At 42.3% G+C, this 26,680-nt stretch overlaps 1 protein-coding gene across 10 annotated transcripts in view; it reads left to right on the top strand.

Moving 5' to 3' along the window:
* The window catches only part of Dennd1a (DENN domain containing 1A), a 480,683-nt gene that overhangs the window by 219,684 nt on the left and 234,319 nt on the right, over positions 1–26,680 (top strand). For all 10 annotated transcript variants that reach the window (XM_052182388.1, XM_052182389.1, XM_052182385.1 and 7 more), the window contains 2 exons: positions 19,745–19,814; positions 24,979–25,059. In XM_052182388.1, coding sequence (XP_052038348.1) covers positions 19,745–19,814; positions 24,979–25,059 — 151 coding nt within the window. The remainder of the gene's footprint in view (positions 1–19,744; positions 19,815–24,978; positions 25,060–26,680) is intronic.

The following is a 26,680-nucleotide window of genomic DNA, read 5'->3' as shown; positions in this document are numbered from 1 at the left end:
TTATGACCAGCATGAGCAGAAATGGCTTATTTCACACACATTTTAATGGTAACATAGATGATGAGGTTGTAGATGACCTGCTGTTCTAATGCCTTAGAGAACTGGCTGCATTCTTATAATATCATCTCATGTCAAATGAATGAATGACCACCTGTACTATGAATGTGAAGCATGGCGATGCTCATGGGGCTATGCTTCCTCAAAACACGTGTCCCTCATAAGTAAAACCAGTAAATAGCAAAATATTAACAATGCAAAAAGGGTAAATAAAAATTATAGCTTAAATATTATACTCAAAGCCAGATTTAAAGTTATGTCTCTGTTCTTGTTGTCTTGTGACTGCTACACCCATGAGTGCTTTTGTCAGATGACTGAATTTTCCTTTAACAAGAAGTGAGGTTTTTAAAGGTAGCAATGGTAGGAAAATCAGGTGGAGAACAGATGATTTGACTATCATGTGGGTAGGGCACAAAAAACATTCTGGGGTCCAATACAGCCCTATATTGACTGAGGGTGGTTCATATGTAGCCATATGCAGCTAATGCATTTAAAGATACATAAAAACAGAATGAGTGTGCTTCACCTTATGTCTGTCAGAGGTAGTTTTTTAAACAACCAGAAGAATGATGAACTTCAGAACTTGAGCCCTTGCTTCAATTCCTCTCTGTTCCCATACTAGTGTAATAATAACCTTGAGCAAGTCATCCCTACCCTGGAGCCTCTGAGTCTTCACCTTCACCTTCACCTGCCATGAGAACAGCCACTTCATACACAGGTGAGGGAGAGGCCATGCCTGATGGGGCACCTCTCCTCCTCTCTCTTGAATGGCTCTTCTGATAAAGCTGCTCTTTCAGTTAGCTGGAGCTCTACTACTTAAAAGCCATAAGAAGTTAAGCTGGAACCTTTGTGAAAGACAGAAGTGCTGACACCCATCCGTGTGTTTAAGGCTAGCTCTTAGGTCTTGTTTTACTGTTGCTGTCTTTCTTTTCACCAAAGCATACCAAATCCTCAGGGTTAAGTCTTAGCTAATTATTTTAGTTAAGTGCAATATATGTTATTTCTTCACTTAGGAAAGCATAGCGAATTATTTGTAGTTTTAGCTTGCAGAGAGTCATTCATTCCTTAACTCTGTCAATGTGTGTGTGCTCACATCTTAAAACTTTTCCCTTTGCTTCTGTCTTTGAAATAAAATCTTTATCTTATGTTAAGTGAATAAATATTAATTTAAAAATCCCCATTGGCTCAGCCCACTCTTCCTTTTAAATCATAAAGAATATCTATATACTTGAAGCACTGGCATTTTACAAGCATTTAAAAGCCATTGCAAATATGGCTGGGCACCATTTTTTCTCCTGAGGGAGCAGTTAGGCATCTCTAACCTAATAATCAAATCAGAAGCTACCTGTTTTTCCATGCTTGATATATTCCTTGAACTGTAACAGGTACTTTTGTAGTACTTTGCTTAACTTGTTCCAAACCTCCACCTTTTACAAAGGGAAGTGGCCCTGGAGAAACCACCACCACCACATACACCCAGGACTTTCACTGCTGTGAGGTCTTAAGCCTTGTAGTCTTTCTGGTTCTACATGTATGTTATCTTCTACTGTTCTTTAACTGATCTGTCTTCTCTCAGTTTACTGCCCAGCCTGGAAGTGGACTGCCCCAACCTTTATACCCAAGATTCCTCTTTCTACTGCCATCCTCCCTCTCCAAAACCATCATACAGTGCAACATCCTCACCCACCCACCTACCCCCATCCTGCATGCACCCTAAGTGAGCTATTTGTAGCTTTTTTGGGTCTTTGTTATATCTTGTTCCCTCTAGATGGAAGTGACTTCTCATTCATCTAGCTTGCCTTGCAGTTTTGGCCTCTAAGTATAACAGGGAAAAGTAGATTCTGAGTCTCTCCTTCTCCTTCTTCTCCTTCTCCTTCTCCTTCTCCTTCTCCTTCTCCTTCTCCTTCTCCTTCTCCTTCTCTCTCTGTCTCTGACTATCTCTGTCTCTCTGTCTCTCCCTCCTCCCTCCCTCCTCTTTCTCTCTCTCTACCCTCTCTCCCTTTCTCCCTCTCTCTCTTCAGAAAAAAAGTGCTAGGGTTTACTGCAGACAGCTCTACCAATCCTAAGGAAAGTCACTGAAAAACTTACTTCTGCCCTAGAGCTACACCTGATGGAAGCTGTTCAGGAAAAGAGCAGTAGACTTGGACATGAGCAATTATTAGATCATCAGTTGCCATTTCATCTGGGGCCTTGTCTGGGAACTGGGTCATCACAGAAATGAAGATATGTAATAAAGCAGGAAAACAGGTTTCCACTTGGCTCCCTTATACCCTGCCTCCCAACTCTAACAAGAAAACCAGTACTTGGAAGCCTGGAGGAGTTTGTTTCAAGGAGGCTTTCTTTAAATTAATATAGTAATAAATAAAACCTCTTTGTTTATTGGTATTAGATATTGAACCCATGGCATCTACCAGTGACCTTCACTACCATCCAAAAAGTGATATGTATTTGTTCTAGGACAAAAAAGCTAGGAGCCTGCTTTTATATCTAAATATAATTATTTTGTGTGCTAAATACTTTTCTAGACACAGAAATCTCATAGCTCATTATAACTATTATTATTGTACACTTGGGATCCTTTCAGTTGTGAGTAGCATGGTACAGAAAAGGCTTTCCTTTTTAACCTTTAAAATACCATGTGCTGGAGACACAAACCATAGGAGAACTAGGAAAAAATGTGGAAGAAAGAAAAGGTTTGCTATAGTCCATAACCTTGAAATAAACACTAAGCGGGGCGTTGGTGGCGCATGCCTGTAATCCCAGCACTCTGGAAGACAGAGGCAGGCGGATTTCTGAGTTCGAGGCCAGCCTGGTCTACAGAGTGAGTTCGAGGACAGCCAGGGCTATACAGAGAAACCCTGTCTCCAAAAAAACCAAAAAACCGCCCCCCCCAAAAAAAAAAGAAGAAGAAAAAAAGAAAAAACCACTAATAGTGTTTTATTTTGTCTTTCTGAGAGTGTGCATGCCTGTGTATAGTAAAGTGAGCATGGCCTTCTCCTGCTGTTGCTGCTGCTGCTGCTGCTGCTGCTGCTTCTGCTGCTGCTGCTGCTGCTGCTTCTTCTTCTTCTTCTTCTTCTTCTTCTTCTTCTTCTTCTTCTTCTTCTTCTTCTTCTTCTTCTTCTTCTTCTTCTTCCTCCTCCTCCTCCTCCTCCTCCTCCTCCTCCTCCTCCTCCTCCTCTTCTTCTTCCTTCTCCTCTTCTTCCTCCACTCCCTCTCCTTCTCCCCCTTCTTCTTCCTCTTCTTTTTCTATTTCTTTTCCTATCTTATTTTATAGGTATTTTCTCATATGACTACAAAGCAAGCCAATATATAATTTCCTGTTTCTGGATTGAATACAATTTATTTAAATATTCTCTTAGCATATGTTTAAGTGTCTATATGTTTTACAATTATAAGAAATAGCTATTTATATAATATAGTACCAAAAATTAAGCCACAAGATTTATGCAGATAAGGAAAATAAAGTTTGTAAAGCTAAAAAATAAAAAAAGGTTAAAACATACTCATTTTCTGGTCTTCATGTAAACTTTTGTAGTTGCTCATTAGAAGACAATTTTCTTGCTCCTTCCTGCTGTAGGACTTTAAGAAATTATATTAGAGGAACTGGTTTCCGCCAAGAATTTTACTGACTGGGTATCCTTTTCCAAAGTTAGATTTTTAATGTTTGTTTTTCAAAGTTTGTAATTATAGTCATATCTTGAGAGTGGTTTATAATGTGAATTTTAGGCTATTGGCATATTGCAAAGGTCTTCCCCTGGCTTCTAATATTAGCTACAATCCCTAAGCATGAAGACTATTTGAAAACTCAGGTTTGGCTGAGTGGCTGAGTGTCTATCATGGCTGCAGCAGAGTGAGTAATGGTGATCTGGTATTGCACTTCTAATCACAGTGGCCTGGATTCCCAGTCCCTCTGGTCGTTCAGGTCTGGGTTTATCTGTTCTGCAGAGGGGTACAGTAGAGGAAAGCTCAGCTTCACCAAATGCCTGTTTTTGGTTATGGTACAGGATGCATACCTTTCTCCCTGTGGCTGCTTAGATTTCCCCCAAATATTACATTTTTTTTTCCTCTTAGGACATTCCTAAGTTTACCATAGCTCCATATGCAGAAACTTAGCCTTAGTGGTCATTTAGCACCTCTGCCCAGGAACCTGAATTATGTTAGGAAATAAATGAAAGATTGCTGCCAGACAGTGATTGCTCTATTTTGGCAACAGCTAAATAATGGAGTGAGTGTAGTGTGTGAAAACTGTGCAGAGGACACTTGACTATACTACTTCCTTGGAGAGCGAGTACCTGCTGGAATAGCAACTCATGCAGACCAAGGCATTGCCGTGATCTCTGAAGCCATGTGCCTTCAGCAAGTTACTTAGCTTCTCTATGCTCTACTTTACTAAACCATTTTTTGGCATCTACTTGAAATCACTGAGTCAGTAAGCAAATTCTTGATGATCTCCGGCATTAGTAAATCCCAGAATTAACAGAAGTCCTTATGATATTTTGATCTCTTTAGTGTATTTTGAGCAGCACAGTAGCAAAGGTTCTTGGAGCTAGGAAATTGTAGTCATACTTGGACAGATTATGCTCTCTTCTTCATTGTTACTGTGGAGAATTCTGCTTTCCTCTACCCAGCACAGGACTGCTGTAGAATTGGGTAGAGGCAGAGGTTTTCTTCTGAGTAGCACAGTCTAGTGGGTAGGATGGATTGCTGTGACCTAGGGAAACAAGAGAGAGGTTACCTGGCTTGCACAGATTCTTCCTTTTCTTTCCTCAAAACCTTCAGCTTTACTTGCAGACTGAGAGCAGGCCAGCTTCCTGTCTTTGTTGTCAACTCTCCTTGCTCGGGTCTGTCTTGTACCCAAAGGAGCCTTTGAACATGAGCTGTCTGGAGCAATCTCTGGCCTTATCACTTATTTTAATGTTCCTTGCACAGGGTCACTCTTGGATGTGGTGCTCTGGGCAGTCTCACCCCAGAGCGCTTCCCTTCCTTTATTTAACCTCTGACCTTTGAAAACAAGAGTTAATCAAGAGTTCTAAGGTAGCTAAGAGGAAGGGGAAGTGTTTGGTTACAAATTAAATATGAACAAGTCATAAGTCATAAATCCCCAGTAGTGCTACCAGTTGTGCGTCTCAAGTTGCATATGGCCCAGAGTGTTTGAGTTATAAATTCAAGTTCAGAGCCCTCTGATTGCTTGGGGTGGGGGTAGGTGCTAGGCTCATTTTCCTTTGGCTCCAAACTTTTTCGCTTCTGAAACATTAGTTTTTATTGGAGCAGCTGCCTTTATAACCCCATGTTTTTGCCTCATGCTTGTCTCTCTTCTCTCCCTTTACCTGCCTGCCTGCTTATGCTGATTGGTGCACTGTTCTGTGAATTGAGACAGAACTGTTTCCCTGAAAGAAGTTGAGCATATGGAAAAAGTCGCCAAGGAAAGGCACTGAAGCATTGAGCATAAATGGCTTTAAGAGACACCCAGACACTTTTATAGAGAGATTTGCGATGGAATGAGAGAGCATTCAAGCAGAGATGTGGGTGCAGATGAAATAAATGAGTGCTGTTCATGGAAACTGGGTATCTTCTTTAATCTAGTGCTTCCTTAATGGTCACCACAGCATGCACACAGAGCTTCATACATTAGATTTAAGAAGACTGCACAGCCTAAAAACCTGTGACTTAAGCTTTGGTCTTTCTAGTAAGTTCTTGAAAATGTATATCTAGGTCACAACATGAGGCACTGGAAACTTGAAATGCCCCCATCTACTGCGCCCCCCCCCCCCATTTCCAATATAATGTGCACTCTAATTCCTAAAGCAAGGAAGAGTGGACACATGGCTGGTATCCCTGGGGCTGGCAAAGTAAGAAAACACTGAATTGTTGGGAGGTAGCCAAAGTTGAGTTGCTCAAGGTACTTTATAGCTTAAGAGTTTGGGAGGCAAGCTTTGATTGTAGCAGGGTATTACATTGAGGATTCGTGTCTCATCTCAGTTTCACTACTCTTATGGAGCAAATAGGACTGAGAATACACACTGGACTAGTTTTGTGCTTTAGTAACCATGCCATCATAAGAAGGTCATTCTGCTTCTGAGACTCAGTTTTATCTTCTGTAAAACAGGACAGTCCTCATACAGCTACTACAAGTACTACATCAAGGCACCTAATACTTGATAAGTGTCTCCCTTCCCTATTAGCTTTCACTTCTAAAATGATGTCAAGTACCATCTCCATGGGATAATTAATTTTGTTGTTTACTACTAAAAGTAGGACAGAATTTCTTGTGGAACTCTTTCTTGCCTTTGTCTTTTTTCTGTTTTTTTCTTCTGGTTGTAGAGACTGAATATGTCTCTCTTAGGCTATGAAAACCTCGGTAAGGTGGGCCTGGCTTAGAACCTCACTGGACCATTATATTATATTATAGTTGTAATTCCAGCCATAAAATCAGATGATCTGAATGGGGAAACTTGCAGGTGTGTGAGTACAGGAGTGGGCCGCCCCATAAACTCCTGGGAACATGATGAAAGGCCTGTGTGCTCACCCTCTCTGGACTCAGTGGAAAATACCAAGACTTACAGCTTGCTATCAGTGCACGTGATGTTATTCCAAAGGTCTCCCAATAGCAGCATTTCACCAGTGGTAACAGCAGCATGCCCTGTGCTCTCTTCTAGAGCAATCTCCCTCAATCACATTCATACTACCTCAGGAAAGAAGACAACAGACAATCCCTCTAAAAGTGTCAATTATTGAGCACCCATCAAGAGAGAAAGGAGCCGTGTTTCCAAAATCAAATCCGAGTGTGTTTCAGCAGGACTGTAGAAGCGCTGATGTTTCACAGGAGGTGTGTGTGTGTGTGTGTGTGTGTGTGTGTGTGTGTGTATGTGTATGTGTATGTGTGTGTTGTGAACACTCTATAATACAAATTAATATTTGCTCTCATTCGGCACATACAATACATTTTCCTGTGTACATATAATAGCTATCACAATGGGATATTAATTATGAGTATAAATCAGAGATTCTGAGCTTAACTGAATACCATAATAAATTTACATTTCAAGATTAGCAGCTGCGAGCAAAGCAGAAGGATCAGGTTGGGCAGGACTGGCTTTGATCTCCCAAAGGAGGTGTGTTTTTCTCTTACTTTGACTTTTGGTCTCATTAGCAGTCAGCAACATCAGGGTGAAGGAAGTTAGTGCTGCTCCAGGCACAGCTGGAGATGTATTTCAACACTATACTCAGCCATATAGCTTCCAACAGCCATTCAAGGGTAGGAGTCGCATCCCCATTCCACAGATGGGGAAGGAGGAGCACTCCTGGGCCACAGCTGGTGAGCTTCCTGCTGTGCAGTTGGTAGGAAAGCTTTTCTCTAGGAAAGCTTTTGAGATCTTTGCCCTGCTCCCTTGTGATCCTCTATCACTGTACTGACCCAGTGCTGCTGCATCCTCTGCTGGTGTGCAGTGTCCACACTATGCAGAATACCAGGCACAAACTAGAAAATATGTAACATGTGATGCCGGGCTGGAAACTGTTATTTCAAACTCCACAGAGATCTTTACTGAAGCTAAAGTATTAGTTCAGGAAAGAGCTGTGTGCTTATCTCCTGGAGAAGAGTGTGCACAGCTCAGTACTAAGACTTGAGTTAGTAAACTTAGGACAACACCCATTTGTGTTCTGCCTAAAGGTGAGAGTATTTTGGGGTTGGATATGATAGGAAAGGAGGTGTGTCTTATGGAAGGCTCTAGCTGGGGCCTAGGTGGTTCCTTCCCCACCCATCACCAGTCAAGAAGGGAAAGGATGGAAGGTGGAGAAGTGAATGAGAGGAGTCCTGTCAGAGCTTTTCTCCTCAGTACATTTGGAGAAAAGAGCAGTAGAAAATGCAGGTAGATGTACTGCCTACTACTGGATGCTTTAAGGGCTTGTCTGCACTTGGAAAATTAGGTTTCCAATAAGACGATGAGAAGAGGAATAATTGATGGGCTGACTTGGAGAAGGGGTAAGAAGTCTTTTGTAGCTATTCTTTGGCCCACTCTAAGCATTTGTATCACCAGTGTTCTAATTATTTGTCAGATTCCAACAAACTGTTGGCATGTTTGGTTTTTAATCCTGGGTTATTTTTCTAACCAAAATGCGGGCTGCTAAGTTGGGGTCCCCATCTCCTAACAAGAGCTGACTGATTGCTATCCTCTGGTGCCAATGGTCCTGGCCTTTGTAGTGACTATAGCAGTGATTGCTGTCTCTCACAGGACGCTGTAGGTATGTGCCATGGCCAAGCACACGTGGAGTTCAACAGTCACACATTAATGGAGGGGTGAAAAAGACAAGCATGCAGAGTCAGCTCTGGGGAGTCATCATATAGGGGAAGCCTGGTACACCTTCATGTTCCTGGATTAAAAGGCATCCAGATGCCACAAGTGCAGAGTAAAAATGAGGGAAATTTTATAATTTTATCTAGGAAGAGTGACTTGAAGAGTTTGAAAATAAATTTACTTCAACAAAATCTAGTTTTTAATTTTAACAATGCATTAATTCTTAGACAGAATAATTCATGAGTCAGATAGGGTTCTAAGGGAAGGGGTTGTGGTTTCTCTGCCTTGATAACACTTCATGTTTGACTTGCATAGCATAACCAGAAAAGAAGTCCTTTTTTTTCTTTAAGTATTTGAGAACTTTAGTTTCCCAAAGGCTTCTCTTGTCCTTTGATATTGAAATCATTTCCTTTTGATGTAGCTGTTGTGTCACCATGCTTGTTTTTATCTTGTTTCTCTTGGTTGTTTGTTATCTGGGCTGGTGCTGCCAGGTCTTCATTTGTCAGCACTGAGCAGGTGTCCAGCTCTCTAAAGCGTCTCTGAAATCCTGCATCCTGAGTGTGGCTTATGATTTACGCCATGGACAGCTGATGTCTGCCTGACTGTAACACTGGCAGACGGTGGCAGAGGATCAGGGGTAGATGCTAGGTCCCACAAGGACAGAGTGGCAACCTCTGTTTGAGGTAGCCACATCTTGGTGAATATTTTCTTCTTCTTATGGTTCTGCTTTCTGACTCACTCTGCTTGACGTAGAATGTATGTCTCCTGTAGTGTGTGTGCATGAAGAACCCCTGGCTCTGAAACCAGGACTCCAAAGAAAACTTCCCACCGCTAAGATCAGCCAGAGCAATGACTAGGGAAGCCCTGGAGTGGAGTTTCAGTGCTAGACTGGGCTCCTCTCATTGTATGTCAGCTCTAAGTTAGGTGCTGCTTCTTAAACTATGACTGAATGTTAAAGTCATACATGCATGTTTGCATACATGTAAACATGTTTGCATGTTTGTCAACAGTAAAGACTTTTGAACACCCAAAAAGTAAACAGTAGCTCAAGACCAAATGTGAAATGGATCTTGGTGTTGCTGGCCAGCTTGTCTGTACGCACTGCTCATCCATCATGACGCAGCCAGCGATGCTGTGGGAGCACATCAGCTCAGATTCAGATGTCACGTTGTGAACGGCCAGGGTCATGGTCTACACAACCTTTTCTGCTCTTATTGGAACAGTAGCTTAGTTATATAAGGAAAGCAAATACTTTTAATGCTTTCCTACCATCAATAGGTATCAAATTAGCATATCATCAGATTGTATAGCATTAGAATATTTGATTTTACAAAATTGAACTGCTATTTTGTACTAAGTTTGTGTGAAGCAGAATTCTCCACACTGATTATTATAAATAATAATAAGTGAGATTATAATAAATAAACTGATTATTATAAATAATATAAGTGAAAATATTGAATACAACAAAACAATACCCTATCTCAAACAAACAAAAATAATGATAAACTCTGAAAAACATTAATGATACTCTATCTGTGGTATCAAATATTTAGTCAGGATTTAATTTTTATGTGAAAGTAAGCAAGCACATCCATCTGATTAGAAGCAAATTTGCTTTTATATTTAGTAAATGACAAAATTGCAAGTTTACTAAAGAATAGTTAAGGTGAATTTCTTTATGATTTGTTGTTAAATGTTTAGTCTGCACACCTGTTTTACACAGTGTTATGCCTACGCCACATAGAAATTTCTCAAGCAAAAAGTTGATATGGCCAGACAGTGGTGGCACATGCCTTTAATCCCTGTACTCTGGAGGCAGAGGCAGACAGATCTCTGAGTTCAAGGCCAGCTTGTTCTACAGAGTGAGTTCTGGGACAGCTGGGGCCACATGGAGAAACCCTGTCAAAAAAAGAAAAAAGAAAAAGGGAAGACAGACAGACTGAATGACTGAATGACTTGGAGCAATGTGGTTTTTAATATTTTTAAATATATGTGTAGGTGTGTGCCTATGTCTAGGCATATCCACATGTGACTGCAGGTACACGCTGAGTCTGGAAGGGGGTGTCAGATCTAGAATTACAGGTGATTGTGAGCCGCCTGACTGGAGCCTTAGAACTGTGCTCAGGCACTCTAGAAAAGCAGCCATTGTTCCCAACCACTGCGCCATCTCTCCAGCCCTGTTGCTTCTATTGACGGGATCCCCAAGTTTTTAAGAAAAACTTGTTCTTGAGTTGCCATAGCCAGATGTCCAGTACCCTGCCAGGGAGTTGTTACGTCACTTTATCTTCCCATATAATATGCACCAAGTATTTATTTGCTACATTTTTACAATAAATTCTTTTTATTATTCTCTTCTAAACTACAGCCAGGATATTTTATTGATCTTTTTCAAGTTTTAAGGATGACTGGATTATATTAGCTAAGATTTTTCAGAAAAGCAAGTCAGACAGTGATTCTGCTAGAACTGAGCTTACTGAGAGAGAAGTAGCCACTTTCTCCTGGCTTTAAGTATTCATCCCGAGGATGTTACTTCTCTTTCCTTGTCCTGTTGGTCCCTCCCCATCTTAGTTGCTGAGTAGCCAAGCAGCCCTTGAGTTCAGTCCTTCCGTCCAGCCCTGCATGCCCTCTAGCGGTCACCATGCTCTTGCTCCAGCCCTTGCTTAGGAGAGGTATTTTTCTGTTTGTGCTGACCTTGTGCCCATTGCTTCCCCACCTCACTGGGCCCCAGCTCATTCAGAGTCCCCTGAAGCCCAGCCTCCTGGACATGAAGTAGGCTCCCACAGCTGCCACCGCTTTCTTAGCCACGAGGCCGACTCTCTGGCCATGCTTTCAACTTTTCTTTTGCTTTGCAACTAATGCCATTAGATGTGTAGTCCAGACGATGTCTTCACACTCCTTCTGATGGACACTCTTTTGTATGTACTGTTTTAAATACTAGCCAAACTTACACAAAAGAATTGGAAGCTCAACACAAAGGGCAACTTTTTTTCTCCTCTGTTGGAGACATATGGCTAAAATAATAATAAAGGCAAACAGTTTAGTATGCATTTTAAAAAACATAAGCATTTGACAAAACTCAGCATCCTTTCATGCTAAAAGTCTTGGAAAGAACAGGAATTCAAGGCCTATACCTAAACATAATTAAAGCAATATACAGCAAACCGGTAGCCAACATCAAATTAAATGGAGAGAAACTTGAAGCAATCCCACTAAAATCAGGGACTAGACAACGCTGTCCTCTCTCTCCATATCTTTTCAATATAGTACTCGAAGTTCTAGCTAGAGCAATTAGACAACATAAGGATGTCAAAGGGATACAAATGGGAAAGGAAGAAGTAAAATTATCACTATTTGCAGATGACATGAAAATATTCTTAAGTGACCCAAAAAACTCCACCAGAGAACTCCTACAGCTGATAAACAACTTCAGCAAAGTGGCAGGTTATAAAATCAACTCAAGCAAATCAGTTGCCTTCCTATACTCAAAGGATAAGCATACCCTTCACAATAGCCACAAACAACATAAAGTATCTTGGTTTGACTCTAACCAAACAAGTGAAAGATCTATACAACAAGAACTTCAGGTCACTGAAGAAGGAAATTGAAGAAGACCTCAGAAAATGGAAAAATCTTCCATGCTCGTGGATTGGCAGGATTAATATAGTTAAAATGGCCATCTTGCCAAAAGCATTATACAGATTCAATGCAATCCCCATCAAAATCCCTACTCAGTTCTTCACAGAGTTAGAAAAAGCAATTCTCAAATTTTTCTGGAGTAACAAAAAACCCAGAATAGCTAAAACTATTCTCCACAGTATTCTCCACACTACTTCTGAGGGAATTAGTATCCCAGACCTCAAGCAATACTACAGAGCAATACTGCTAAAAACTGCATGGTATTGGCACAGGGACAGGCAAGTGGACCAATGGAATAGAATTGAAAACCCAGAAATGAATCCACACACCTATGGTCACTTGATCTTTGACAAAGGAGCTGAAAACATACAGTGGAAAAAAGATAGCGTTTTCAACAAATGGTGCTGTTTCAACTGGAGGTCAGCATGCAGGAGAATGAGAATTGATCCATTCTTATCTCCTTGTACTAAGCTCAACTCCAAGTGGATCAAGGACCTCCACATAAAACCAGACACACTGAAACTAATAGAAAAGAAACTGGGGAAAACCCTTGAGGACATAGGCACAGGGGAAAAGTTCCTGAACAGAACACCAATAGCTTATGCTCTAAGATCAAGAATTGACAAATGGGATCTCATAAAATTACAAAATTTCTGTAAGACAAAGGACACCGTCAAAAGGACAAAACGGCAACCAACAAATTGGGAAAAGATATTCACCAATTCTACATCCGATAGAGGGCTAATATCCAATATATACAAAGAACTCAAGAAGTTAGACACCAGGGAACCAAATAACCCTATTAAAAAATGGGGTACAGACCTAAACAAAGAATTTTCACCTGTAGAAATTCTGATGGCCAAGAAGCACCTTAAGAAATTCTCAGCATCATTAGCCATTAGGGAAATGCAAATCAAAACAACCCTGAGATTTTACCTCACACCAGTCAAAAAGGCTAAGGTTAAAAACTGAGGAGACAGCAGGTGTTGGTGAGGATGTGGAGAAAGAGGAGCACTCCTTCACTGCTGGTGGGATTGTAAGATGGTACAACCACTATGGAAATCAGTCTGGCAGTTCCTAAGAAAACTGGACATTACACTTCTGGAAGACCCTGCTATACTTCTCCTAGGCATATACCCAGAGGATTCCCCAGCATGCAGTAAGGACACATGCTCCACTATGTTCATAGCAGCCTTATTTATAATAGCCAGAAGCTGGAAAGAACCCAGATATCCCTCAATGGACAAATGGATACAGAATATGTGGTATATATACACAATGGAGTACTATTCAGCAATTAAAAACAATGAATTCATGAATTTTTTAGGTTAATGGTTGGAACTGGAAAATATCATCCTAAGCGAGGTAACGCAATCACAAAAGAATACACATGGAATGCAATCATTGATAAGTGGATATTAATTAGCCCTGAACATCTGAACACTGAAGATACAATTAGCATATCAAATGATTCCCATGAAGAAGGAAGAAGAGGGCCCTAATCCTGGAAAGGCTTGATCCAGCATTGTAGGGGAGTACCAGGACAGAGAAAAGGGAGGGGAAAGATAGGAGAATGGATGGAGAGAAGAGGACTTATGGGACATATGGGGAGGGGGGAACTGGGAAAGGGGCATGCTTTTGGATTATAAACAAAGAATATAGAATATATATATATGATTGAAAAAACATTTTTCTTCTACATAACTGCATACCAATCATAAAAATGAAAATGTTAGTGAAATCCTTGGGTACCACTATTCACATTTTTAAGAAATCAGGTTCAGAATTAACCTTGCATATATTAGTAGTATCTGCGCTTTGATCTGGCCCAGGTCCTTGATTGGAAAATGACCTCCTGTGTGATTTATCTAATGCTTCCTGAAGATGAGGCTCTGCTTCCATGCCAAGGGTGTGATAAAGTTGTGCTGTTTTCTATGGCATTCTGTCTGGTGATACACTATTTTGTACTTTCCACTATTTGATGACGGTTGTAACCTTGGGGTTTTCCTTTCTATTTCCCCTGTGACTTACAACTTGATTGTGAAGACTTCTATGCAAGTAGCCTCACCACTCAGCAAACATTGTTTGTCATCTTTATCTGCCAGGACTCTGTATAATCCCTTTGTTAGTATGTGCTTTGATCTTCACATTTTCACAGATCCTGTCAGTAGAATTTCTTCACCAACTTTTGTGTCCTGTTGATATATGTCCATACCACGCAGCAAATAAAGCCTTGCCTGATCTGGCATAAGGCGCTTCTTAGCTTTTGCCTTGGAAGGAGACATTTCTATAGAGAACCTCATTGTTAATAGAGAATGCTCTTTAGAAGCCAATATCTAGACCCTGAGAGCGCCCATTATAAATGAAACATTTCTTCTCACAGGCCTTTCTTGTCACTCACTCTACTATGTGTATATGAGTGTGCATGCCTGTAATCTGATTGTGCACATTTGTATTTATATTTCTGTATCTTAGCTATCTCTGTGTATCATGATTTCACAGCTATATCCAGCCAGGATTCATTCTTGCTTCTTCCCTAACCCTATTTCACATGCCTGGTATCAAGACCCTTGGTTTCTATTGTATGCTTAGCTACTTGATCATTTTCCTAGTATGTTACCAAACTCCTGCTACATCTTCCTGTATGACTGCATTCCCTTACAGTATTTGGACCAACAATTTAGATGAAACTGCCACCTCCTCCTACCATAAACATCTCTCTCATCTCATTTGCACAATTCCTAGGTGTCGTGCATTCATGCCTTCCTCTCATCGTTCCCACACAGGGCTCGCCTTGACTTTCCACTTCTGTTGCTATCGTCACTTCTCTACCTCTTGAGCTCCAGGACCCTGCTACAGTGTCTATCCTCTACCTTAGGTGGTTAGCTGAATATGTAATACAGATATTTAATCCCAACACACACACACACACACACACACACACACACACACCTTAGTAAGATGCCTAGCCTCACCATCATCCATTTAGTGAGGGGAGATCAGAAGACAGTCTGATCTCAGTTGGACTAAGTACCTGAGTCCAGCTCTGAAGTAAGTAGCTCATCGAATTGACACATGGAAAAGCAGAAGGTTTTCATCCAGCCTGTGCTGACTCTCTGGCTACCTACTTTATGTTCATACAAACCATGGTTGCTATGCCATCAGGCCATTTAAGGACGATTGTGAATTGGGCTATTGTTAGAGTAGTACCTGGAACGTAGAGCTGCACTACCTCCATGGGCCCACAATACTCATCTGGCCACATGAAGAGGTCTCTGTGGCACTACCTCAACTCCTTTAAGATTTTCTGTAGATTCCCACAAAACAGCACTTTCCCATTGACGGTCGGATCTAGATGTGAGGGCCAGGCTACCTGAACGGTGAGAGGAGCTTGGATACAGGCTGACCGCTGAGGCAGGCAGCCTATAGCCTTTCCCTCTCTGCTGATGGAGTCATGATAATGATCCATTAGGATTCTGTCTCACTGCAAGGCCTGAAGTAACAGTGCTTGAGAAGGATAGCTGGCTTCTCCCGCCTAGATACCTTCCCTTATGTTTATTTCTTTTCTGGACCAGGACCATGTCCTTCTTATTAGTTGGAATTTAGCCCTAGTGCTTGGACTGGGCCCACCACACAGTGCTCTCCTGCAAGCATACCCTGACCTAAGAGTTTGGGGCCCTGGAGGTGAGCAGGGAGGAACTTTCTGACAGAGTGCTTGTTTCCTGTGTAGACTGGGAAGCACTGTTTACTCACTGCTGACAGACACACACAGGATGGAGTGGGGGCTCCATGTCTTCACCTGCAGCCTCTTGGTAGTGTGGCCGGGTGCAGGACTAATGAAGCAGGGGGGGAGTGCCAGCAGACAGAGCTCAGCTGTGAATCACAGCCTCCTAGCTGGAAAGCCAGGACGCTTTGAAGAAGACAGCTGCAGTTTGATTTCAAAACCCATCACTAGACATTCATCTGTCAGCACACAGGGGACAACATGTGGGGAGCAGTTGTGCCTGGTCAGGCCAGACGAGAGAGAAGTGCCTGGCTTCCTGGGTAACTAACTACTAAGCAGCCTGTGGCAAATGATCCTGCCTACCTAGCCAAAGAAATTGGTATGTGGAGGCAGAGTGAAGTGAAGTGGGCTGGCTCTGTGGACCAGGCGATCCTCACCAGCTGAGGCTACTGAGGCTGTGAGTTGACTAGATGTCCCAGACTACTTTAGCATGCACTGTTTAAGCTCCAGCAGCTGGCAGAAGCAGGCCGCCCTGCTGTCCTGCCTGTGTGCACTCCTGAAAGGAACTGAGCTCTGCTGGCCTCTGCTTGCCCTTTCCTCTTCTTTCCTGACTTCCAGTTGTTGGGCTTACCTAGTGGTGTTACTTTCCGAAAAAGAAAGACTTGTAACCGTTGCCCGGGTTTGTTTACTAAGAGTCCTCTAATCTGTGTGGTTTTCTTGGGAGAGGGATTCCTTGTTCTACTCTAATGGCTTTTAGCTCATGGAGGTTTATTTAGCAGAAAAGGAAGAGAGCATGTTATCTAGTGCCTAATCCCTTTTGAATGTTTACATTGCTCCTCCAGAGCTAGCGCTGTGGAGAGTGGCAGCAGCCATTTGCTCTGGAAGAGTCCATATGTGGCTGCCAGAGATGATGGAAACATATTAACATAAGTGATAATACTGTCATAGAAGTGAAAAGTTAAGTTGCTAATCAGTATATTTTGATAAGCTACTTAAATTTTACAGTAGCATGTTCTGGCTTTAGACAGACGTCACAGATAAGAGCTTGTGCACTTTATCTGTCCTCTCTATTACCTCTCACTTCATTTATTACCCTCAGAGATCCAGCAGTAATCTGTACAGGGTGCTGATCCCACTCCTGGGCAGGATGTCACATCTGGGCCCTGCCTTGCGTCCAGGCCTATCTATCAGTAACGTCTCCATTTGCAGATGTGAGCAAGCCAGAGCGGCAGGCTTCTTTCATGCCTGCTCTCAGAAGTGTTGGAACGGGCAGAGGGACGAGGGCGTATGGGACTTATAGGGAGTGGGGAACCGGGAAAGGGAAAATCATTTGGAATGTAAACAAAGAATACAGAACATTTTTTTAAAAGTGACAATAAAAAAAAGAAGGGACAATTTCTAAGAGAGAACAGAGCTATTTAAAGGGGGTGGGGTGGGAGCAGAGTATGCTTCTTAGAAATGGGGAATACTTCTGTAACTTTTCCATCGCACTAAAGGGCTCTTGCTGTCTGCTAGTCTTCATCTTAGTGTACGCATGCATGTGCACGTGTGTGTGTGTGTGTGTGTGTGTGTGTGTGTGTGTGTGTTACCAAATAGACTCTGAACTCAGAGTGGCACACTCCATTCTTGGTTTGATACTGAGGAAACTATGAAGGAAGGTGTGCTCCCTTCTCTCCGTCTGTAGAGTCTGTTGAGAACATAACCATGTTGTTGAGTGTTATGCTGTGGGAAGGGACATTGTAATAGTAGTGTGTGCATGACCACCATGGAAGGAATTGGGGCACAAAAGTAGGTTCAAGAGGGCAGGAGGCTATTAGAAGAATAAGCAGAAATCAACGAGACTAGTTCATGAAAGCCAGAAGAAGAAAAGGGCCAACGTGTGCTGGCTTGGGTGGGCTGAGATGCCTGGTAATCCCTCGTAAAGCTGTGTGGCTCTAGGGAACTGAGACAGCTGATCACCATCCTGAGAAGAGAAAGTCAAAGAAACCTTCCTGAGAAGCATAAATGCTGGGTCCTATAGCAATGGGCTGCCATTGCAATAATTAAATGTGCTGTGCAGAACTGGGTTTGTTTTTGGGGTGGGGAGGTAGCCAGTTCATTTTATGCATTTCTTAGTAACAGGTATCAGAATGGGAAAGAACAAGAGGGTGCTGGGAATCATATCACTCCAGTGGGAGAGGCTCAAGCTTTCTAGAATTGCAGTTCCACATTCTCTCTTGCCTCTGGGTTGTGTGAACTCTGCATGGGCAGATGGCATTTGGCTATGAATGTAGCCTAAGATGGGGGCCCCAGCCCAGGTAAGAAACAAGGCAGGCAGAGGCCTAGGAGGCAGGGATTCTCAAACTCCTGGGTGTCCAATCACAGCTGGACACCTTAGTGGAGTTGGGAACCCAGGCTATGCATGCCTGTGACAAGCCTGGGGCCAGGGGTAAATGGGAATCTCTGACTTGGCTCAGAGTTAAGTATAGGGGAACATGGAGGGGCCTTCTGCAGGAGAATTAAGCAGTGCAGCTCTGTATGATGGAGGCTTCCCCCGACAGACGTTCTTGATGAGAGAGACAGTCCTTGCTTGTCCAAATTGTTTATTGATGGTAAAAGTGGATGCATACAACTTACTCGGGGTGGACCAGAGTTTAAATATATTTTACAGGAAGGGATGTTGGGGAAGGGAAGCTTGGCTAACCTCAGAATGGCCCATCTAGATACCTTATTGGCAAGAAGAACCCTGTGCTATATGACTAGTGGTCACAGTCTTCATGTGAGGTGTTGTGGTCATGTGCTCTAGGAGAGGAACTAGGTTAGGTTGGGAGCAGTTGAAACATCTACCAGTCTCAGTTATGAGAATACCTGGGTTTCTGAATCTGGTTCCACTTGGCCCATACAGAATGCCTTGTTATTTCCTGCTTTGGACACTTGATGTGGGGCATGAGAGGGCAGAGGCTGGGCATGATTGGCAAAGCTAACAAGAGTACAGAAAGCACTAGTGGGTTATCTCTTGGGCCTGCGGGAGGAGAGGGCTTGAGACCACAGGTTCTGTGACATCCTGGTCTGGCCTGAGACCTTTCTTTTCTCTTTCTTGGCATTGTTCTTTACTTGTCTTGCCAGGTGGCCTTCAGGCAGTGAGTGTTGTACCAAGCCTTCTTTTTTATATTCTGGGTCTGGGCCCCACAGGTGCCCTTGCAGACCATGCCTAGGTCCTTGCTGCTGGGTCACAAGGTCTCCAGGTCTGCTACCTGCACTTGCCACCCCCATCCTCCAGGCCTTTCTTCTTCAGTTTGTATTTTTGGTAATCCAGGAAGTTGAGTGCCAGGAATGCAAGAAGGACCAGGGGAGGAAAACTCACTCTGCATATTGCTGGCTGCCTGTGCAGCTTTGCCCTCTCTGGACAACCCCATTCAGACTGGCATTTTTGAAAGGTCATTCTGATAGCTATACAGAGGGTCAGTTTCAAGACTGAGCTCTTCAGGCAGACCATCTTGTGAGTTGAGGAGAACAATGGTCAGAATGTGCTAGATGGCAGGGGAATGGAGTTATCCATTTATGCTGCAGCCAGGGTAGCACAGGTGCAATAGAGGCAGAAGGTCTGTTATACTAACATGAGTGGATTTTGTCATGTAGGGCATGTGAGACATTTTGCAGAGGTCAACAATGGGCATGCTGTGCATTGCCATGTGTTCAGTCATGAGAAATAAGAGTGGATGTGTTTCTAGAGAATGTGGAGATGGTAGGAAAGGCCTGGCTACTGAACCACAGTGCCTGAATGCACTCTAGTTTGCATTTGTTCTGTGTGAACCAGGTCTAGTTCTGAGGCACAGGAGTAATTCATAATGGACAATTAGTGTTCTGCTTCACAAAGGCATGTTGTTTTTTTAAGCCCAGAAATAATTAACATTTAACCAATTTGGATTTTAGCAGCCTTGGATACAGGATCTTTAGGATACAGAGAAAACCTGAAATGTTTTGAGTTAAATCCTCATTTGAGTTTTTGACCTCCATACTAATACTTCTTGTGTTTCTTTGTTTTCCTCAGCTACCTCCCCTGGTTCGAGGTATTTTATAAGCTCCTTAACATCTTGGCAGATTACACGACAAAACGACAGGTATTTGCCTTTTTACAAAAATAACTCTTTTTTAACAAGTAAACTTTAATTTTTATGATTATGAAAGTAACATGTGCTTTATGTTTCACTAAAACATTTATGAAAAAAGTAATACATGCTTATCATAGAAAGGTTGGGAAATTCAGAAAATAGTGGAAGAGAAAAGAAAATCAGCTCTTACCTAATGTGCCTTACATCATCCTTAAAATAAACATGGCTAAAATTTTTATTTGTTTCTAGGTTATTTGTTGTTTTTTCTTCTGAGATTAGGAAATAATAGGTAGGTTGCTCTTGTTCACAGTGTTAATCTCACATTTTCCTAACAACTCTGAAGGTTTACAATATATATGTCTCAAAGGCAGAAGCTGAATTGCTCATGCCATATAACAAATCATTTAATTGGCAGGTGACTTGCCAGCTGCCTTAATCCCCATTTTGATACAGTTTTGTGGTATTTTTATACTAATTTTTGTAAGGGTCTGAAATTCCTTCCACAATTCTACTATACCTTAATCAATTTAGGAAGAAATGGTATGCTAACCTAAGCTCTCACCATGAGTAACAGGTTTCTGTATTTCTATTTAAGCTCACAGATTTGGTAAGTATTGTCACAGAATCATTTCTCCCATACTATTGAAAATACTGTTTAATTATTTTTTATGGATAACATTATATCCTATACCTTTGCTTGCCAAGACAGTTTCTTCTATGGAACCTTCTAATTATTTGAGATTTTTGTTTTCATTGTAAGAAGAAGTACAAACGACTGGGGAGCTGACTTGGTGGAAGAGTCGTTGCTGTGCAAGCCTGGGAACCTTCGTTTAAAACCCTAGTAGAACTGTGAGGGTCAGATGCAGTATTGTGTGCACCTGTGACCCCAGCAGTGTGGGAGGTAGAGGCAGGACCAGGCATGGTGGCCATGGTAATTACCAGCCTAGATCCAGATTTAATGGCAGACCTTGTTTCAAGAGAAAAAACATAATGTTAGAGCAGGACATCCTGACCCCTGTGAGTATAATGTATATCCGTATGTGCAGACACACACACACACACACCCTCACCCTCATACACAGACAGACACACAGAAGGGAGCATATGGAAAAAGATGACCAACCACTCAAATCTTTTAATGTAAAACATTTTCTTTGGTTTTTATTATTTCTCTAATAAGGGAACCCCAGATAGGCAGTTGTAAGCTAAGTATAAGATGTTTGCCTGTTGCGTGTAGCTCTGCTGCCTTGCCTAAGGCTCCATGAATGGGCCACACCATCAGCCCTCACCTAGCTTTTCTTGAATCCATGGATAAAAGACATATACACAGTTATTCAGTCTCAATTTGCCTTTGGACACAATTGATGAGCACTACTATATCCTGCCTGCCAAAGTATACCCTTACAGTATTCTAATTTCTGCACCTCCCACCTTTCCTAAACTTCAGTTGCTGAGATACATCTAGTCCCTACTAAACATCCCTGACCAACCACCTATAGAAGCGGCTACAAGCCCCAGCTCCTCCCAAGACCTCACATAGATGCTTGGCTTTTCTCTCTCCAAAGCATGGCAAGCCTCTCCCCCCTTGTGTCTGTCTCTTTTTTCTCCAGAGACCCAAAAGTCCTGCCTATTCCTTTTGCCCAGAAATTAGCTTATGGCTTCTTTACTGACCGATCAAGAACCAATTGGAGAAGAGGACCGTAGCATCAGCACCACCCTTATATTTGCCAAACTATTCTCCAAAAGATTTACAATATTGCTGAGTCCCACACTGTCACTGATACCATTTGTTAAATTTGCCATTTATTTGACTAAGTTAAAAATCTCACTGTTATTAATGAATTGAATATTTGCCTGTCTATCTAAGTTCTTGAGTTCTTTCTATAAAGAGCGACATTTAAGTTAAAGTGACAGCATAATTATTAAATATCTTTTCTTTCGATTTTCCTATAGAATCCTAGTTCTGAAAATGTTCTATTAAAGTTGTTTTGTATTTTTGTTATTAAAGTCCCCAAATCTCTGGTTTGTGTTTTTGTTTTTGTTTTATTTTTTTCTTTCCTCTTTCTCCATACAATCCATGTAACATAGGCTTTCGGAAGGCCCACAGTGGGCACTTTTGTTACTCATTCCTTTCTTTCTCATTTTACTCCAAATGCTTTTTATTCCACAACAAACAGAATCCTGACTTGCAGGGTTCCCTGAAACATTTTAGGAAATGCCATTTGGAAAGGGAGGTGCTGGAAAATGAGTGTATGATGGATAAATCTTTTCTTTGAATGAGTTGTGCTCACTGGCAAATGTATTCCAGAGGTCACAGCAGATGGCAGGGATGGTTCATAGAAATGACTTGCTTACCACACTCAGTGTGAAAGGGAGCATCAGGTCACGAATTCTATCTTAGAAGAACTGGCATCTTTGATGAATGAGGTAGCAGGCTGCCCTGGGATCTGTTCATTGATTTCTGATGCACATTTAGCTTTGGTAAGACATTTAGGTTTCCACTCAATTTGAAAGTTTTCTTTAATAAATAAAAGCATGTAACACATCTCTAAACTGGAGACTGATTCATGCTTTTGTACCCCACATTTATATTCCATTCAGTGTTTAAACCAACAGTACAACCTACTATTCTTTTTAAAATGTATCTAAAAAGCATGCATACCTATAATCCTAGCATTCGAGAGGCAGCTAGAAAGATCAGGAATTCAAGACCATCCCTACCTACAATGGAGATTCAGGCAGCTAGCAGTTCACTTACCCATTAATTGAGTTTGAAGCCATGAGCCCTTGTCTCAAAACAATTAAAAAGGAAGGAAGGCTTAGGACAGGAGAGGCACTATAAACTGAGCATAACCCTCTGGGATCAGTGCTTTTGTCCTCTGGGCCTGGTGAGGCCCCTGCCTTATGCTGTATGGGAAGCTGAGATCAGTCACATGGCTTACAGTTTTTCCTGACCTATAATGCCTACAAAGTTTGTTCTGACCGAAGGAATTATGATAACACAGAGCAGAGACTGTGTACAACTAGCTTGTTCAAAAAGTATTGATTACCAGATTAGAACAGGGTGCAAGGAAGGGTTCAGTTGATTATGTGCCTGGTCAACAAACGTGAGGACATTAGCTGAGACCTCCAGCACCCACACAAGACACAGGCACAGCAGCTTTTGCATCTAATCTTGCACTCAGGGGAAGGGCAGGCAGATCTCTGGAACTCATTATACATAAATCCTAGCTGAATAAATGAGCTCTGAATTCACTGAGAGACCTTGTCTTACAAATTAAAATAGACAGCAATCTAGGAAGACAACTAACATTGGCCAGTAACTTCCACATACAGAGGCACACACAGGAACACATACATGCAGTATATATCCATGGAAACCAACACCCAAACAAACCCAGCATATTTGTTCCCTAAAATCTGTCTTCTCCCATCCAGAAGGTTTTCAGTTGTTGAATGAGGTAAAGCTTCTATTTGGGGAAGTGTATGTGTGATCATGAGAGTCACCAGGTATTGTAGCCTAAGATGGGGCATGAGCATTTCACTGTGGGTCCTGGCCACAGTGTTGTCAGATCCTGAATATGGCAGAAAGAGAATCTGCATGGAAGGGAACATCAAATCAAATACTGGAGGCAAATGAAAGCTATGCACTTGTAGCAAGATAAATAAACAGCTAGACTCAAAACTTGAGGGATGAAATACTTACATAAAATGTTTGCTACAAAATGCTTTTTAAATGTCTGTGAAGGGGAGTGCCCAGTAGACATCTGAGATGATATAGTCAAGTGGTAAGAAAACATCATCAATTAAGGACAAGTTGAGATTCATGAGGAAACATCTGACAGCTGAGACTCATTCTGCAAAATGGTCTAGGTCCTGTAGATACAGGAAAGAGTTTTTCTAGCAGAATTCAAGACTCACCCTGCTGAAGGCCACTCATGCCTCTAAACTGGTTTGATTGCCATGAGAATATGGCAGGAGAGCACAGCTGGCACAACTGGGCAGGATTAGATGGCATACTTTGCCAAGGCATATACACGTCCTGGTTGTGATTAAACATGGTTGTTCAGAGAAGAATGAGTGTGTGTGAGAGCATGCATGTTTGTGTGTGTGTGTGTGTGTGTGTGTGTGTGTGTGTGTGTGTGTAGATGATAGGGTATAATGCCAATCAGTAGAAAAAATGAAAGTGCCTTTGTCTGTTTCTAAAATTGTTCTGTAGGTGTGAAACTGCTTCAGAGCAAAATTCACCCTGTGCACACATGTTCAAGCACCTGTGTCCTCTAAGAAACTTGACTGTCAGAGCACAGACTGAAGCAAGCTTGTAAGCTAGGAGTGTCCATTTCATCTCAGGCGCCCTACCAGAGGCCGACAGGGCTGTGGACTTGGATACAGCAATCCTCCCTCCCTCCCTGGGCTGTGCAGTCTACCATCCAATGGGAGACTAGAGCTTCACAGTTCAGACCTTCACTCTTCACACCTCCTAAGTGGGTAGCTAGAAGGATCCAGTAGTTAGGATATGGCTGCCCATGTAAATGTAACCTTTTATTAGCACACAGAATTCCCACAGAAAGAAGTGGCTTTTGGATCATTTTGTAAGCACTGTTGTTTTGAGCATCTTAAAGGCGAATCTGTTTTGAGTCGAATAATTTGTGCTGCTTTGTATGTTGTTCAGCTGCTCAGTTTCCCTAATTAAAATGCACGGCTGCTGTCCTGTATCACATGCTGGTGAACTTGCTTCATTGCTAACTTTCCATAATTGGAGGCTGCTCCACGTTCCCAGTGAACACTCAATAAAATTAATTGAGAGTAATGATGATGAAGACTAGATCCATGGTGTCATTGTTATTTCTCCCAACCACCCCCGCCCTGGAAGATCAGATTGTTTGCATTTAGAAGTTGTTGCTATGGAGTTGAAGGGATAGATTTGCTGAGAGCTTATGGTATATGATCCATAAAAGGTGGTCATGGTAGGTGTCTGACTGAATAGAAAATGTCAAACTTGATGTGGGAGGATCAGTTTGGCTCTTGTATTTGAGCAGTGTCTTTTATCCCACCCTACTTGAATACCAAACCTATTTTTGTCTTGCAGCCAGCATCTCCCACCAGTCTCTCTGTGGGTCTAGACCTCACCACAGGTCCAGATTTTATTACTAGGACCTTTTCTTTCTTTCAGGAAAGTCAGTGGAATGAACTTCTTGAAACTCTGCATAGACTTCCCATCCCTGACCCCGGAGTGTCTGTTCACCTCAGTGTGGTAAGTGGGGCAAGATGGTGGCCACCCCAAACAAGCATGTCCGTATGTACCTTCAGAGGAGAACAGAGCCATACTCTTACTTAACCTGAGCTCCAGGTTCAAGGAAGGCTGGGGTATGGGATTCTCCCTCTCTCTGAGAGTCAATTGAAGAATAGATGTTTCCCAAATGACCAGTCATACATATCCTTCAAGGGTTCAAGGAATAGGATGGCTGGACCTGTCAGCCTGTCATCCCGTCTTTGGCCACCTGTATCACCCTTTGTCACAGTTAAAGTTTATTCTGGGCCTTCGGTCTTCAACATTGCCTCTCTTCTGTTTGCCTGTTAACTCATGCATCCTTCAGAACTATTCTGATTCTGTTTCCTGAGAAATCCTCCCTGAATTCTCAGGTTGAATTAGCCTTTCTTTTTGGCCCGTCCTTCCCCTTACATGATCCTGGAGACTTAATTCCTCTGGGAGTAAGCTGGTTCTCAGCCTCTGTCCCATGAAGATGGAGTGAGAGTTCTCAGTATAGTTCCTGGCCTACAGCACTCATTATTTCTTTGAATGCTTTGAGGTAAATCCTGCACATTGTTTAGTGTGCCACCTGATGGGAAATTTCTGTGCCAGTTGTCTATTTTGCTACTGTTTGAAGTGACTTAAATCAAGACCTTTATATGGGCTCAGCTTCCTTATCTGTCAGATAGGACATCAGAAGAGGTGTATAGGATCTTTTCCATAATTCATTTACTAAATTCTTTATCTCTTAGTTGGAAGCTCTCATTGCATTTATCAGAATTCTGTGGTGGACACCATTTGGCCAGGCACCCGTCGTCATGCAGACCTGTCTCCCTATCCCAGGCAGGTTAGAGAGTTTTCTCCTCCAGCTTCTCAAGAAGCAGTTACAGCACTGGTTTCAGGGATCAGGAAGGTTTCTGACTTCATAAGGAAAACTAATGGATTTTACTAGGATGGTATCAAAAGCCATAGTATTGCCAGTAATAATAACAATAACAAATCTATTTTAAGTTCCTAATTTATACTAATATTCACCTCTGATATTCAAAATCATTCCCAATGTAAGCGTTAACATTCTCGTGTCATAGAGGAAAGAGCATGCAGTTTACAAATGATGAACTAGCCTTTACCATGCTAAGCTAGTAGGAAAAGGGGATGGACACACGGAAGGAGAGAAGGAATTTACTTCTGGAGGATTTGCTCTTAGGGAAGTAGGGCCTGCCTGAAAAGATGAGCAAGTGAGCTTGAGACCCAGTTATCACTGAAGCAGAGCAGCCCCGCCTTTGTCTCAAGTCTTTTTTCTGAAACAGCTTGATCTCACTGCTTCAGCCTGTAATAGCATCCGACAGGTAGCTGCGGAGCAGCCAGGCTAGGTCACCAGCTGCCTGGGAGGAAGGGCCACTCCTTCCCCCAAGGTCTGCACTGGCAGCATGCTGTCAGGCCTCAAGGACAAGCCAGCTTGGGGCAGGAGGAACTATTGGGTGTGCAGCTGTTTCATTCCAGTGGATTCTAGGAATGTTTCTGACCTCCCCTGGTCCCCAGCATTTCATGGGCGATGGAGCAAGACAGAATCTCAAAGGACAGCCTGGGGACTAGTTGGTTTGGAGTTATGCTGGCTCACACT

The sequence above is a fragment of the Apodemus sylvaticus genome, chromosome 5, assembly GCF_947179515.1.
Source record: "Apodemus sylvaticus chromosome 5, mApoSyl1.1, whole genome shotgun sequence".
Taxonomy (NCBI): Eukaryota; Metazoa; Chordata; class Mammalia; order Rodentia; family Muridae; genus Apodemus; species Apodemus sylvaticus.
This window is presented reverse-complemented; position numbering and strand designations above follow the sequence as displayed.